General features: G+C 40.6%; 1 protein-coding gene and 1 long non-coding RNA gene across 4 annotated transcripts; both read left to right on the forward strand.

The window, feature by feature from the left end:
• Nucleotides 1-682: 682 nt before the first annotated feature.
• On the forward strand, nt 683-11,893 carry mknk2b (MAPK interacting serine/threonine kinase 2b). The gene is made up of 14 exons (XM_047375071.1): nt 683-839; nt 1,249-1,471; nt 1,820-1,907; nt 2,094-2,195; nt 2,535-2,632; nt 4,479-4,558; nt 4,718-4,791; nt 4,867-4,971; nt 5,163-5,218; nt 5,380-5,475; nt 8,260-8,454; nt 8,543-8,707; nt 8,804-8,844; nt 8,938-11,893. The coding sequence occupies exons 2-14, from the start codon at nt 1,421-1,423 to the stop codon at nt 9,209-9,211; spliced, it is 1,425 nt and encodes a 474-aa protein (XP_047231027.1). The 5' UTR covers nt 683-839; nt 1,249-1,420; the 3' UTR covers nt 9,212-11,893.
• Nucleotides 11,894-14,234: 2,341 nt separating this feature from the next.
• LOC124874172 lies at nt 14,235-15,404 on the forward strand. 3 transcript variants are annotated; one of them, XR_007039716.1, is made up of 4 exons: nt 14,235-14,321; nt 14,560-14,644; nt 14,728-14,838; nt 14,924-15,404. It is a non-coding gene; the product is annotated as an uncharacterized LOC124874172 (long non-coding RNA). The 3 variants fall into 3 exon arrangements; XR_007039717.1 differs by having other exon boundaries at nt 14,235-14,313; XR_007039715.1 differs by lacking the exon at nt 14,235-14,321 and having other exon boundaries at nt 14,439-14,644.
• The last annotated feature ends 3 nt before the right edge of the window (nt 15,405-15,407 follow it).

A 15,407-nucleotide genomic window follows, 5' to 3' on the forward strand; every position in this document is an offset into this window, starting at 1 on the left:
ACGATGTGGTTGTATTGAGTCAGCCGGGGATTTTTAGAAACAACCGTGTGGTCATGCTGCAAATAAGAAACTGATAGCTGTTTTACACATATATATTCCCAAAAAATAAACAGGATCGAAAGGGGCAGAAAACGTCCCCTTTTATAAAGCATGTTTGACTTGTGCGCAGGGCCGTGTTTTATGTTTTTAGTAGTGTGATCAGCAGAAGCCAAGCTTGTTATTTGATCCGTCACAGTACAAAAGCGTGTCGTGTATGTCAACAAGCTCGGTTCATTCCTATAGAGTTGATCTCGCATGAAAAGTGCACACAGAACAATTGTACGTGCTGACTGTGCCGACACGCACGTACTCTCCATTTCCTTCCTCCACACACATCCCGTCGTAGCTCTGAAGCAAAACAGAGCTCATTGGCTGAGTACCACTTCGCGAGTAATGCTGTGTCGGTATCTCAACTTTTTATGAAATAATCCTAGAACCTTACATGAGCGCCTGCTAATATACAAGAATCCAATTTCTTATCAAGCAACAAAAAATTGCATATTTTATGCTTCGATCTTGACAGAACGATTCTGAATATTAAAACTTGAGCGAAATGGAACCTTGCCAAGATGGCCTTTTCTGGAAAGCACTAGACCAACCCCTCGTCCTCCTCGTCCGTTGAACGTGGGTAAGAGGGAGGAGCCACCAGGAGGTTATAAAACCACCCACGCTGTAGTTTTTCCAACCACCTTCCATGCACAAATTATCCGGCAAATATCCCCTTTGACTGCCCTCAGCGGCCGTTGGAGCAGTGGGTCAAACAACGACGCTAACACTGGAGCTATAACGTTAACAACGGGGTAAGTAAACCACACTCGATTTAGTCGTTTTTTGTTGTAAATGGCGACCTGAATGTTCTGCTAGTCGACCGTTAAAGTCTGGTGTAACGGCTAACTCGCGTGCGCTGCACCACCAACCCACAGCAGAAGTATGGGTTACTTTCACGGTTGCTAGCATCTCCCTTTCTTTTGCTGAAAACATTTTACTGCAGAAATAGTGCCGCACATTTATTTACTTTTGCTGGCTAGCCTGTGTTACCATTTGTTTGTGTTTGGACTGTCGTTCCCATTACCTTTGTTGTTGGCTAACTCAGACAGAATTAGCATTTTATTTGGTTTATCCATAGAATAAACCAGTTAAATCACGTTGAAGCTTGTGGTATTTTGTATCATGTTGTTTAATGTGGGCGTGTTTGCCTTGTCCGCACAGAGCTCCCGTTAACATCGCTACAGCGAGCGTACCAGCCAGCGCCGTGTCATCACTTCTGACGCTCTCTGAAACCACTCGGTTTCGGAGAAGGGCAAATTGATACATCGCAAAATAAAAACCACTGCCGCCGCACATCCTCCCAAGGAACTCAATCACCAGAATCAAAGCAAAAATGGTGCAAAACAAGATCACCGAAGTCACTGGATTCCACCGCTCTTTCAAGGTGAGCTTTTTTCTAAGGCTTTGTTGAAGGACGCTGCAGGACTGCAGTTTGTAATCTTGAGATATATACACAAACAGGCACATGTTGCAAGCCTGAATCTTATCGTCAACGACACATGCTGGCTCGAAAAGCGATTCTTTAACACTTCTTCAGCGACAATTCTGTAAAAATGGTGTCAAATGGTAACATCTAGGTTGATATATTCTTGGTATGGACTTCTGATTGTACTTTGGCTGTATAGTTTTGGGAAGTGTGGATAATAACTGCCATATCAGTAGTAACTTGACAGTCTTGATTTGGGCGTTAACCGAGGCTGTGTACAATAACAAGGATATTTTGACTCCTCAGGGCCAAAATCCATTCGAATTGGAGGACTTCACCAAGAAAGGGTCCCATCACATTGATTCATTTAATTTCGGTTCTGCCCAAAGACATGGTGAGTGTCCTGTACTTTACTTTAGTTCTAAAAACTACTTCTAAGTCAGTTTATACCACAATTAGGCTTTGACCAGCAAGTCAGGAAACATTCTTTGTATAGGTGTCGCATGCTTTAGATGTTATTTTCCCTCGTCCTGATTTTTGTCCTCATTTGATAATGAGCTTTAAAATTCTGCTTTGATAGACATGCCTTCAAGCCAGCCTATTGACATTCCTGATGCCAAGAAGAGAAACAAGAAGAAAAAACGTTGCAGAGCAACGGACAGTTTCTCTGGACGATTTGAGGGTAAAAAAAACGTACTTATTGGTGTACTTTATGGTGTCTTAGAAAAACCCGTGTTGATAATAGGGATGCATGATATTTCAGAATTAACATTGCGATTGGAAGATGTTGGGCTTTTTTAACACTAGCCTGATATTTTTACCCAATGTTGATTTCCGTCTTGTTGCCCTGTGTGTATGCGTTTCGGGAGGCAGTTGGCCATGTGGTATTTGTTTGGGCATGTCATGGTGATGCAGTGTAGGATTGTGTGGGGTTGCTTAACTGAAGCACAGAAGCAATATTAATATTTGAAATCAACATTGGCCTAAATTTTTATATCTGTGCATCTAATTTCTTCCACAGATGTCTACAGGCTCCAGGAAGAAGTACTAGGGGAGGGCGCTTACGCTAGAGTGCAGGCTTGCATCAGCCTGATCACCAACAAAGAATATGCTGTGAAGGTAAGGCACTGCTGCACGTGACTAATGATTGGGATGCTGAAAACAATGATATATCATGTTTTGTCTACTGTGTGGACAGGAGGGATATGGTAATTTTCTGACAATGGAATTTTTCTTTGCTAGTTGCAAAAAGATTAATAGGGAAGCTCTGTGCCATGAAATACTAAAGAGGGAATTCGAGGCTATCAAATTGGTGATCCATAACTCCAGTTTTGTTTAAGTTTGCTTTTTAAGAAACTGCCCAAGTAGTACTTCTTCCCCTCTTGCTGGATATCAGGTCTCTGTTGTGGATGTTTCCAGGGCCTCCTCTGCGCTACCTCTGCACAGTTTTCAAGATTGGCTGTAGTTATCAGACGCTTCCCCTCACAGATTCAGTTGCTGAGCCTATCAGAGAGCTTGGCAGACAATACACACCCCTTTTTTTTATGTTGCTCTTTTTGCCTACAGAGGACGCTTATAGGGGGAACATTATGTACTGTGAACTGTTCCAAAACAAAACCCAAAGAGGAAGAAGGGGGTGGTTGGTGAGGGTTTGTGACCTAGTGTGTACATTGTTTTGTTCTCACTCTGTAACTTTTACTTTCTTTCTTATGTTTATTTTGCATATATATATACATATAAAGAAAAAACTTTCCCAGTTAAAGACTTCTTCAATGTCATCGTCATAAATATTAAGGTAGCCATGCACAAAATTTGTAGTTGGACTGTTATAAGGTCTGGGGGGTGGTTTGGTAAATGCCCAGGTTTGGGGGGTGGGTGGTTATGCAGGGAGGAGGAGTCATGAAAGTTGGTTGTTATTGGAGGTCTTCTGAGAAATGGGGGGGGTTCCGACTGCTCCAGCCAGATGTCCCGTCTCTCCCCTCCCCCTCCAGACATTGAGATGTTTTGGGTTCGTTTTATGTGTGTATGTTGCAGGCGCCTGTACAGCATGTCAGGCTGCAGGCTCGTGGACAAAAGCCCTGATATTGGAGTTATTATTTCCCGGTCCTAGGTTGATGATGGTCTGCTTTAACTCAGTGAAGACTTTTTTTTTTTTTTTTTTTCTAAGTAGGTGATTTTAATAAACCACCTGGTATCTACCTTTGTCTTAAGGCAGATACCAGATTTACTTTTATTTTGAATACATAATTTCCTTTCAGGAGAGAGTGGTTGTGGTGTTTATGCTGCTGACTCAGGCAGGACCTGTGAACAGGCACTGCTCTACTTGTGAGCCTCTCGTCTGTGCACTAATCCTTAACACACACTGCAACTCTGGGCCCCTCTGTGCTTCAATGCCGTCAGTAATCCAGCTACACTGAAGAGAGGCATGCACAGCCTCCAAATCGGATAATAACTAACCAGGGCTGGAAATTTCAGGCCTTTTGCTCTGTTGTCAGCAGTCTGTCTCTCTTGGCAGGGCGTTGTGCAGCTGTTGGCCTCGCCGTGCTGTATTTCCAGACAGATTTATTTTTAGTTTTTTTCTGTTATCGTAAACTATTGTGGATTGGGACCTGAGATCCTTAGAAAACTATTGTGACTCTTGAAGAACAGAGTTAATTTACAGGCGAGCATGTGGCTATGAATGTTTTTCATTCCCAACCAGGTTTCTTTATGTGGCACTAATGAAGATATACGGTGATTAAAACGGTGTCGCACAGTAGTATAAAAGTTTGCAGGCACCTGTCACGTGTTCTCTTTCAATCTTAACATGGCTCAAGGCTCCTAAATACTAAATAATTAAATATTTCTAGTTTGCATTAACTCAGTAAACTTCTTTGGGTACACATGGCTTTTTGGCTCTATTGATTAGATCTTTTTTCTTTTTTTTTTTTTACATTTAAGCAATATTATTCTTTTTCTGTTTCAGATGATTGAAAAAGGACCAGGTCATAGCCGCAGCCGTGTCTTCCGTGAGGTTGAGATGCTTTACCAGTGCCAGGGCCACAGGTACATTTATTTTTATTACAAGCATGTAGTGTGGCTGACTGAATGCCCCATGTTTTCTAATGCATTTGGCAGTCATACCCCACCACAGAACATTTCTATGTGCAGGTCACTGGATATCTTGCTTCTGGCATTTAAAGATTTATTTTTATCATTCTGCAGGAATATCCTGGAGCTGGTGGAGTTTTTTGAAGAGGAAGACAAATTCTACCTGGTGTTTGAAAAGCTTAGAGGAGGTACGTTCTCTTTTTGGATTAATAGTTTTGTACTGCAACAAAGCTAAACTATTCTTGCCTTTACCCTCATATTAGGGTCAGTCTTGGAACAAATTCACAAGAGGCAGCGCTTCAGTGAGCAGGAAGCCAGTGTTGTTGTGCAGGACATTGCCAGTGCTCTAGATTTCCTGCATAACAAGGGTAAGATGACATGCATACACTGATGTTGTTATTGTAACTAGACTTTCAAAAGGAGTTTAAACACAGTAGTTTTTAATGGATTTGCAGAAGCAGATAATGAACCTTTTAACATGAGTTTCTTCTGACAGTTACTGTTAATGTAACTGATAAAACCATTTGCATGATAGCAGATTTATTTAAATGTCTTTCAGGGATGGCCCACAGAGATCTGAAACCTGAAAACATTCTCTGTGAGAGTGCAGACAAGGTGAGTTATCTGTTCACTTGGTTCAAAGGGCAACACGTGTGACTGATAAATATGTATGGTGATATCAGTTTTCATTATCTCTAACTTTTCATATCAGTCTAAGAATTTCCACCATTTTAGTTTTTAACTATGGCACAGACTGAACATTTGTTTCTCCCCAGATTTCTCCAGTCAAGATCTGTGACTTTGACTTGGGCAGCGGGATCAAACTGAACAGTGACAGCTCGCCCATCTCTACCCCCGAACTCCTCACTCCTGTAAGTCCAGTTGCTCATTTTCTACATCTTTATCTGTAGAGATGTTTTATAAATTTGTGCTTTTTAACAAATCATGTCGAACTTTTCTTTTTTTTTTTTATTTATTTAGAGGTCACACAAAACAATGTGATTTTTAAAATTTTTTTAATATCCTATCTATGAAGAGGAAGGTTATTTCGGGGCTCTAAAAAGACATCTTTATCAAATTTGCCTGACTGATTACCTGTTGAGCAATTCTCAGTGTTGGCTGCAGGACAGTTCATGAATTGGAGAGCTGTGGCGTGAGGTTATGACAGTTCAGAGCAATGTCCTTTCTTTGAAAGAGTTTGGATTGTTTCCTAAACTCCCTCTTTATAAAATGCACTCTGCTGAACTATGGGGACTGTTTGGGGGAAGAGGGGAGTCCTCTGTTTGATGTCGGCGTCCTTTTGCTTATCAATGGTAAATATTTAGCCCCGTGAGTTTGGAGGTTGGGATTATTTTACCCCCCGTTTTGTTCTAACACAAAGCGTCTCTGAACTGTATCCAGAAAACGGGGTATCTGCTGTCCTTAGAAACGGAAAAGTTCATCTAGAAATCATTCCTCTTGTGTCAACATGTAGGCTGAGTTGATGGAACAGAGCAGCTGAAGGATATCATTCTAGCCTGCAGGAATGTGGTGGGAAGGGAGGAGGGTTTCCACTGTAGCTTCTTTGCACTTGTATATGAATTGTACCGTTCTGTTAAACTTCTGGATGTACTATGTGAAAGGTTTTTTTTGTTTGTTTTTACTCAAACTGTTGGAGGCGCTTCTGCTCTCAACTGCTTCTTTCTTGAGATGGTAACTTTTGTTTATCACTTTGGATTTTAGGATTTCTTAGACTATCTGATACTGAGGTTAGGACACGGTGTAATATCCTTGGGGATTTAACGCCACCAAGAACGCAATATAACTTTTACAAGGCTATGTCCTGAGACATGGACATGGAAAATAAAGTCTCATTTCCTTTTTTCTCTTGAGGTACGAGGAGGCGAAAATCCTGCCTCTATTGCACAAAGTTCCGCCCAGTAGTCCCCAACATGCCCTTTCTTTGTTTTTAATACAAAGTGTTCATAAGGCTTATTCTGGAAATGTTGGTCCTTCCCCTACCCGCCTCATAGCAACTGACCTGTGATTGGCTAAAACAGTAGGCAAGGGGGAGGGTAACTGGGAGGGAAAATCCTCAGTCTGGTCATGCGCTGAAGCTTGTTTTTGTTGCCTTGATCACTGGAACAATGTTATCTGATTTTCATTTCGCTATTAGTACTTGCACCCTGTTCCCCTGCAGTCACATTCGTACAGCTGATGTTGCACGATACAAAAATGTACGTTTATTGCTGTTCCTGGTTGTGCTAAATGTATTTGACCAGCTGTACCCAAAGCCTTTTTAAAATCAGTTCATATATACATTACATTATTAGGCTGGACCAGGAAGAGAAGATGGAGCTTTGCTTAAGATGTTTTATACAAACCGATTGCCTCAGTTAAACCGAAGAACTGGAGCATGACTGTACAAAATACAGCTTAGTTAATTCAGCTGCTCTTTCTTGTTGAGGTGCGCCTGCAAGATCGGACAAGTTCTCATTCTCATTCAGTTTACAAACAGCAGAGGTATGTCGTCAGTGTTGCCAGTATGGTCTGACTAGTCACATGGTTGGTGGAAAGCCCCAGGTTGCTGCACTAACAAATGTAGCCGCAGAGTACAAGATAACTGCAGCATACAGGAAGGTTTGAGGATATGACTGTAAATGAACAAGTTGATTGCAACAGATTTACAGGAAGAGTAAATGGGTTTAAGGATGTCCCATAAAGCCTTGGTTACTTTTTACCGCATTCTTCTAGCACTTTTAGTTCATTGATGTCTATAAATTATGTCTAAATGTTCAGTTGCCAGTTTAAGCAGGTCTATGTGCTAAGATAAAACTAGATATGTTTAACTGCATTTGGCACAAATCCTGTGTGCTTGTCTAAGTAATGAGTTGCCCCAGACTCGTTGCTGGTGATGACAGGGTGGGGGAGGGGATTTTGTGACAGAAGCAGCTTTGTTTGAGTTGAGATTCCTGCGCTGTTCATTTTATTGCACAAGGAAGCGTGGGGGGTTGAAGGCAGTTGGTCTATGGTACTGGGATACAATGAACACCCGCTCAGTGTAAACGCTGTTTGACTAGAATAGAGGGATGTAGGTTAAGAGGTGGTGTTTTATTTAGTTTTTTTTATAGAGTGGAATGTTATGTTTTTGTTAAATGGCAATTTTAAAATACTTTGGAGTATACTCATTATTCCCCAAACCAGACTATTGTTATAACTTCAGGAGGTCAACAATAAGTCTTCAAAATGACTTGTGCTGCTTAACTAGCAACCTGCTTTTCTTCACTGTTCCCAAACCGCTCAAACATTTGGCATTTGTGTTTTCAAAGTTATGTAACTAACCAGTGCTCAGCCTTTACCCAGTTTATACTGGACAGCCAATCCTCTTTCAGTGCTTTGGTGTATAGCCTAGTGTCTTCCCCAGCTATACAGCAAGGCATCGATTGGAGCCCTAGAACAAAATCACTTGGACTGAACCAGATTTTTTATTTTTTAATTCACTTTGAAATTAAAATGTGTCTGTTGGACCCTTTTTAAAAATGAGCCAATGTGCAAAATAGCCTCTTCTCTCCCTTCAGCCTTAATGTTTGTAACCATTAGGTGTCAGCTGGGGGGAGTTTCTTTCATTGGTGTTGAGATTTGCGGGTGCTTAAAAACCTTGTTTTTCTGCCCTACAGTGTGGCTCAGCAGAGTACATGGCACCTGAAGTAGTTGAGGCCTTCAGTGAAGAGGCTACAATATATGACAAGCGATGTGACCTGTGGAGCCTTGGTGTCATCCTCTACATCATGCTGAGTGGTTATGCGCCCTTTGTGGGTCGATGTGGTGGTGACTGTGGATGGGAATTTGGAGAGCCCTGTCACACCTGTCAGGTAACATTGTGACTGTCTAATTCTTACACAATATGAGGGGAGTAAAAAAAAAACGTTAGGCTGATGGCAAATCTTTCTCCTTCTGCAGAACACTTTGTTTGAAAGTATCCAGGAAGGAAAATACGAGTTTCCAGAGAAGGACTGGGCTCACATCTCCTCAAGTGCCAAAGACCTGATATCCAAACTTCTGGTTAGGGATGCCAAAAAACGTCTGATTGCCAGCCAGGTGCTGCAGCACCCTTGGGTGCAAGGGGTAAGTCGGGATGTTTTTGTATGTCAGAAATGGCTTGTGACGTTTGAGCCTTGAACTTTATTTTGCTAATGTACAATTATGTCTTTTACTTTATAGGGAGCATCTGACACTTTATCAACATCCATCATCCATCAGAGGTAAGAAGATGTTAAACCTTCAGCAAAACATCTGCTTTGAAAGATGGCTTTTCTTTTTAGCTTAATTTCTTTTCCTGACCTTTTCTTCACCAGAACCAGCAGTGCCATGGATTTAACATTCTTTGCTGACAAGGCCATGGCTGTAAACCGGCAGCTGGCTGAACAGGATGGTATGGAGGAGCAGCAGCAGCAGGAAGTCCAGTTGGTCGTCGCTGCTAGTGGCTCCGTGGTGCGCCTCTCACGTCCATCCAACTCCAAAATGGCCCAGCGCAGGCAGAGAGGCAGCCAGTTAAAGGGAGGCCCTGTCTCTGCTGCAGAGCTCTGCCAGCTCTTGGCCCCTCTCGTCATTGTGGGAGACTGCGCTTAAACCTTTTCAACCTGGAGTTCTGAACCTCAATTACAAGAACTCTCTGGACTGGACTACTCTGAATCCCCTCCTCCCCAGTTATGGCTCCTCTCTCTTTGACTCTAGGTTCCACTGCAGTCTGGCTTTGATGCCGACCTGTGAAGATGGATGGCGTTTGCAGCCGTCCCTCTAAAATGCCTTCTATCCTTATGCAGCACATCTACACAGGACCTGCATATAGCACATTCAGGTTGGGGAGGAGGTCCAGTTCATATTTTGGGATAGCATTTGTTGTTTTTCTCCTACATACGCCTCAGTTTAGAAGCCAGAACTTTAAAACTAAGCTCAGACACCAAAGGACAATCTGTTGTGCTGCTCCCATGTTACAACTGGATCCACTGTGAATTAAGTTATCTGGAATGTTCATTTTGCCTGTATGTACACGCATGAACGGCCCATCTGCTGATACATACAAGCTTATGCAATATGCCAATATGAAGGCTGTTCTGTCTCAAAAGGATTTTGTATCCAAGGGGTTGAAAGGGCTTTAAGCCAGTTCTGTCTGTGCCTGGTGCGGTCCGTTCTGTGGCTAGAGACTGCTCAGATTTAATATTTTTTTGCTCCCCGTTCTATATTGATTTCCTCACATCTGCACTTCTGTATGTGTCTGAAATAGAACATGCACGCAGCCTGGTGGCCACGCACTTATTGCTTTAAGAGGTCCCTTCTCTGTTGTACTGATCCACAATGTTATCTGGCCATACATGCCAAATTATCATTGGCCACAGCACTTGTTTTTTTGAGACATTCAAAGCAGGTCTGATGGTATAAAATTGAACCGCTTGATGTGGCGCAATCATCCAGCTGCCCTGGACAGATAAAAAAATTGTTTTTTGTGCTTGTATCACTGGTCTGTTGGTGTAGGCTAATTTCAGGTTCTCAAATAGCATAGCAAGTGAAATTGGGTCAGTGTTACTTTCTTTGTAAGGAATCCATGATGTGTCCCCCTTTTCTTTTTTTTTTCTACAAGCAGAATTTGTATATAAATATTTTTTTTCTACTGATAAATTTGTGCATTTGATATTTAACCTTAAATATATTGCAAGTAAAGGTTAGAGCTTCTTTAAGGGGTTTGGGAAAAGCACATGGCCACTGTGACCAGAGTATCTTTTTTTTTTTTTATCTGATTCATTTACAGTTTCAACCATTCTGTTTTTTGACACACACAAGCCCGTCGCAGAACACAACACTGCTTTACAAATAAAAGGCTGGTTTCAGAAAAATTATTTTAAAAAAAGGAAAAAACATTCCACAAAAAAAAAAAAACCTTAAAAATTAGCTGTATTATAAGCTTCTATTTCATGTTCTGACAACTTCACATCAATGTGCCACATTTTTATTTTTTAGATGACTGTATTGTCATGGTTATTTTTTTTTATCCTGGTGCTGTTCAGCTAGATAAGGCACCAGAAATTGTGCTTTAATTTCTATTCTTTTTATCTTTTATTGTTTAAATCTCTTGAGTAATGCTGTATATGAGGTGAGATGTGAAGCTTGTTTAATTAACCTGGAGCGTTCATGCCCAGCAAAGGCAAGTTTTTGCTTTATTTTATTTTTTAACGTGTGAAAGTTGGTAATTGTTCCGATTACGTTAAAGCTCGTTCCGTGAGTGACAAGTAATGGGCTGGTGATGACGTCTCAGCGCTGTAGCCGTTTCACCAAAGAAGGTTAAAGTTGTGACAACATGTAATCCATCATGTAGCATTGAGACGTGGGGAAACTGCCTCCATGTCCTGTTAGCAGCGCTGTGGTGATGGTACTCTGGAAACAGTCTCTAAAGGACCCTTTATGCTGATAATAGGGCACTGTAATAGTTCTAAATACCTTTCTACAGACACATCATTACAGGGGATTTATGTCTTATAATAAGACTTACTTGAAGTTATATATATGCAGCTGTTTCTTCTCCAGGTTTGGAAACTACTTTGCTATCAATCTTAAAGCATTAAGCTGATGATCCAGACAGTCTTTGGGGTTTTGAAGATACCTATACTTTTCAGTATTTTTGCCTTTTTCTCCCTTTTTAAGCTTCATCCAAGTTGTTCCCTATTTTGACGGGGCTGGAAACTTGTTGACGCGCACACTTTGGCCATACTCTGTAATATCCTAGCAGAGTTTTGTTGGTCATGATCATTTCTAATGTGTCCAGTGGCAGTTTTTGTTTTGGTCTCCCTTTGTTTTTGGGGGGTAAATTAAACCTTGCAGCCTCCAGTTTTGTATTGTTTGTCAAAAAGTGTTAAAATACAGTCATTCAAATGGACAGTATCACAAGCGTCCCCACAGTTTGAATGTAGCCTGCAGACGAGGCATCTACAATCCTGCAACATGGATCAAATGTCCAACAGCTCTCTCCTCGACACGATGAGGTGTTAGTCTGTCATACCGATACAGTCCACAAACATTTTATTAAACTGATACCTAATTTTAACACTGAAAAGCCCCAGGGCCTACTGTGGTCAGGGGAGAAATTTAAACTATAAATGTCCTTTTTAAATATAAAACATTTTTGATTTAAAATAAGCACTTTACTGTACCATGTGAATGATTGCGGTTCACTCAAGGCAACACTTGACAGTTGCAACAGAATTTTGTATTGTTTTTCTTAAGGAAAAAAAATAATGCAATAAAATGCTTTGAACATTGTCTGCTTGCTACAGAATTTTTTTTTAATTCCCTACAGAGTTGAACCCTGATAAGAACCCATGAACTATCACTTTTATATTTCCAGCAGCCTTATCTTCTGGCCAAGGTTGAGGCCATTTCACCTGGATCTGTAAACACTCCCTGATACCAGTAGACTGTCTCGCACATGTCCTTGGCTGTGGGCTGAAATGAGCTCACTGGTTTCTACCTGCTAAAATGTGACTAGTTTCCCCTTGTGTGGGACACACATGGGTGCTGTAGGGGGCGCTCTTCGCAGAAAAACGGGTCCCTTCTGTCCAGACTGATGCAACCTCCTGCAAGAGCTGTCAGCCAGCTCCTGTGTGCCAAACAGGGGCCTCCTTGGAGATTCAAAATACCTTCTGCTGAGTAAAACAAATCCCAGTTGTTTCACCATTTCTGGAAGGCGGAGATGTTTCACCCCGGGGTCACAGTTTGCATCACAGAGAAAATATTCTCATGTTTCAATAGGTTTGCTCAATCCGTTGGAAGTGAAAGACATTAGGGAATTTAAGCATCACTGATGATTGCTAATTTGATAGCAATTAATTATATTTAGGATGCCTTTACAACTGCATCTCCTGTTTTAGCCCAATGTGCTTTAATTTCTGTTTAATGTAGCATATTGGATTCCTCCTTAATGCAGTGTGTTTGGCTTTATTCAGGAGGTACATGGATCTGAAATAACATACAAACCTGTCAGTTACATAACTTCCGTTTCTGTACTGCACACGTCATAGGTGGAAACATTTAATGATGCAACCGCAGTGTGTTTTTTGCACATTCTGGAGAATATTTGTGCATTTTCACTTGGGTCCGAATGGGTATTAGGCTCCATCTGCTGGACAACTCTGATTCTCACATGTCATCACGTTTCAGCCACAAACCTTCCTGTTATTGATTTACTCTACGCAATACACCAACACGAATATATACATAATTGTGAGGAGGAAGAAAAATGAATGTGACATTTGACCTACAGAGCCCATCTTAATCTCAGTACGAATCAAGATGTTCAATGAAGAGGTTTGGAGAATGTTAGTGAACAAACAGCATCATGGAAATGAAGGAACACAGCAGACAGGTCAGGGCTGAAGTTGTGGTCAAGTTTAAAGCAGGGTTAGGTTATAAGACAATATCCTCAGAGAGCTCTGTTCAATCCATCATCAGAGCATGGAAGGAGTATGACAACTGCAAATCTACCAGAACATAGCAATCAACCTAAACTGACAGGGTGGTTAAGAGCGTTAATCAGAGGTGCAGCCAAGAGGCCCTTGATGGCTCTGGAGGAGCTACAGAGATCCACAGCCCAGGTGGGAGAATCTGTTAACATTGCCAACTATTAATCAGGAAGAGTGAAAAGAAACGATTGTCAAAAGAAAGTTGGAAGACCATGCTCTGGTCAAAAGAGACTAATGTTGAACTGTTTGCGTTACATGCAAAACTCTGCACATCATCCTGAACACACAAGCCCATAGATGATACACTGTAGCATCATGGTGTCAGGAGGGACATGGATCTGTATCAAGACCTAAGAATAGTTGCTTACAGACACTCTCCCTCCAATCTCACTGGGCTTGAGCTATTTTGTAAAGAAGAATACGCAATATCTTCAGTTTCTACAGATGCACACCAAGTAGACATACTGCAAAGGATTTGCAGCAGTAATCGTTATAAAAAGTAAATCTGCAAAGTAATAACTCAGATGGGCTGAATACAAATACACACAACACTTCTCAGGTACTTTGCAAACCTATGAGGTATTTGCAGTCTATTTCACAATTAAACTTAATTTTATGTTGGTCTATAAAGATAAAATTTAAACAAGATACATTAAACTTGTGGTTGAAATACGAAAACATTATGAATAGTATGAATACGTTTGCACGGCACTATAAATTGTTTGGCTAAATGAGGGATATTTTTTCATCCATTGCCAAAATCATCAGGTTGAAAGTGTTCACGGACCACAAAAACAAGATTTGTAAATAAAAACCAAAAACTTAAAAATTTTATTCTTGTTTACCTGCTTATCAATAACACGTGCAATATTTTTGTGTAACTGATAAAGTTGTAATTTGTGGGAAAAGAATCTGTAAAACTTTTGGTATTTTTATCCAAGTTAAATAAATCTATTAAATGCAGATTTAAGTAAAAGTTGTGTTTGTGGTCCTATTTTGCTATGATGTTAAAAATAAAGCAAATAACTATGATTATTCAAAGATAAATACTTTGTGTTGGACTGACAATTTTCCATTTTATGATGATTTCGGTGTATTGGTAAAAAATCAGCAACAGCCTACTGCCTGGGCAGTAGACCAAACTTGAACTGAGGTCGGGGTCCACACTAAATCAGTCCAGGGGCTGCAAATGGCCCGCAGGTTGCACTTTGGACACCTCTGGTAAAAAGGTTTGGCTTTTAACATCAGCTTAATTGTCTTTTTCTTTTTTTGTGGTCTACTAATTTTTTTTAAACTAATTTTATTGTTGTTGATGTTTAAAATATATCTTAAACAATAACTGAACCTTGAGAGTCCAGTTAGAAATTGCTCTTAATGGAAAAACATTAAGTTTTCCATTGAGGGCAATGTAATAATAAACATCTCAACAGCTATTGCTTCTGGCTGATAATCATTTTCTTGTGGCAGATTTTTATGTCTTGATTTCCGGTCCGATTAACGCTGAAGCAATGAAGTCATCTGATGTTGAGTTTCAACTCATTTGTAACTGCCGGTAAGTTGCTTCTAAGAATAAACAGACCACAATGATTAAGTTTAAACAAACATGTAGAATATGTACTTTCTTTTTTGGTCAAGATCTCAAGAATCTGTCCTTCTGAGAGCGATTGTGAATAAGTACACCACTTCAGTAGAGAGCCACTAATGTTACTCAGTGGGTAAATGATTGAAGACAAATCAGTGAATCTGGTGAGGAGGATCCTCTCCAGCTTGTGATTATTAACAGACCTTCCATTTTTGCTCCAAAAGATAACAGCTCACTCTTGCTTTCCAGGTGCCGATACTTATCTCTTTCATTTAAAGGTCATCGAACCTGCTCCATGCCTATTGCTGCAACAGAAACAAGAGCCGCCCATTATAAAGAGAGCACAGCTGTTGGGAAACTAGTCATTAAAGTCTGCCATCAGTAATTTATTGTGATGGTTTACACCTGGGATTTTGCTGCTGTTTTAGGATTCTTGCCTCAGATTTTCAGGAGCTGACATCTTTACTGCTGCAGGCCCAATCTGTTAGATTTTAGATAGAGTTGGCTAGTTCCCCAATAATATTAAGTGCTCCTCCTTGAAGTGAATAAAACACAAAAACATGTGCAAAAATGTTGCATAGTCTTTCATTTTAAGTTAATTGTTTTTGATCCTAAATCTTTTACATTTTTGTGTTGTTATATCCACTGCTAGAAGTTTTCATTCTGCACTCTATTACAGTTAGAGAAAATATCCACAGACCCAACTAAACCTACCTCCTAGACGTTTACCTGC

This window comes from Girardinichthys multiradiatus, chromosome 9, assembly GCF_021462225.1.
Source record: "Girardinichthys multiradiatus isolate DD_20200921_A chromosome 9, DD_fGirMul_XY1, whole genome shotgun sequence".
NCBI lineage: Eukaryota > Metazoa > Chordata > Actinopteri > Cyprinodontiformes > Goodeidae > Girardinichthys > Girardinichthys multiradiatus.

What these genes read in the sequence shown, in the direction of transcription:
- mknk2b (XM_047375071.1), top strand. Translation starts at nt 1,421, where the DNA reads ATGGTGCAAAACAAGATCACCGAAGTCACTGGATTCCACCGCTCTTTC. An exon ending in TCTGTGAGAGTGCAGACAAG is followed by an intron (nt 5,219 to 5,379) that starts GTGAGTTATCTG and finishes GTTTCTCCCCAG; the next exon opens with ATTTCTCCAGTCAAGATCTG. An exon ending in AGCCCTGTCACACCTGTCAG is followed by an intron (nt 8,455 to 8,542) that starts GTAACATTGTGA and finishes CTCCTTCTGCAG; the next exon opens with AACACTTTGTTTGAAAGTAT.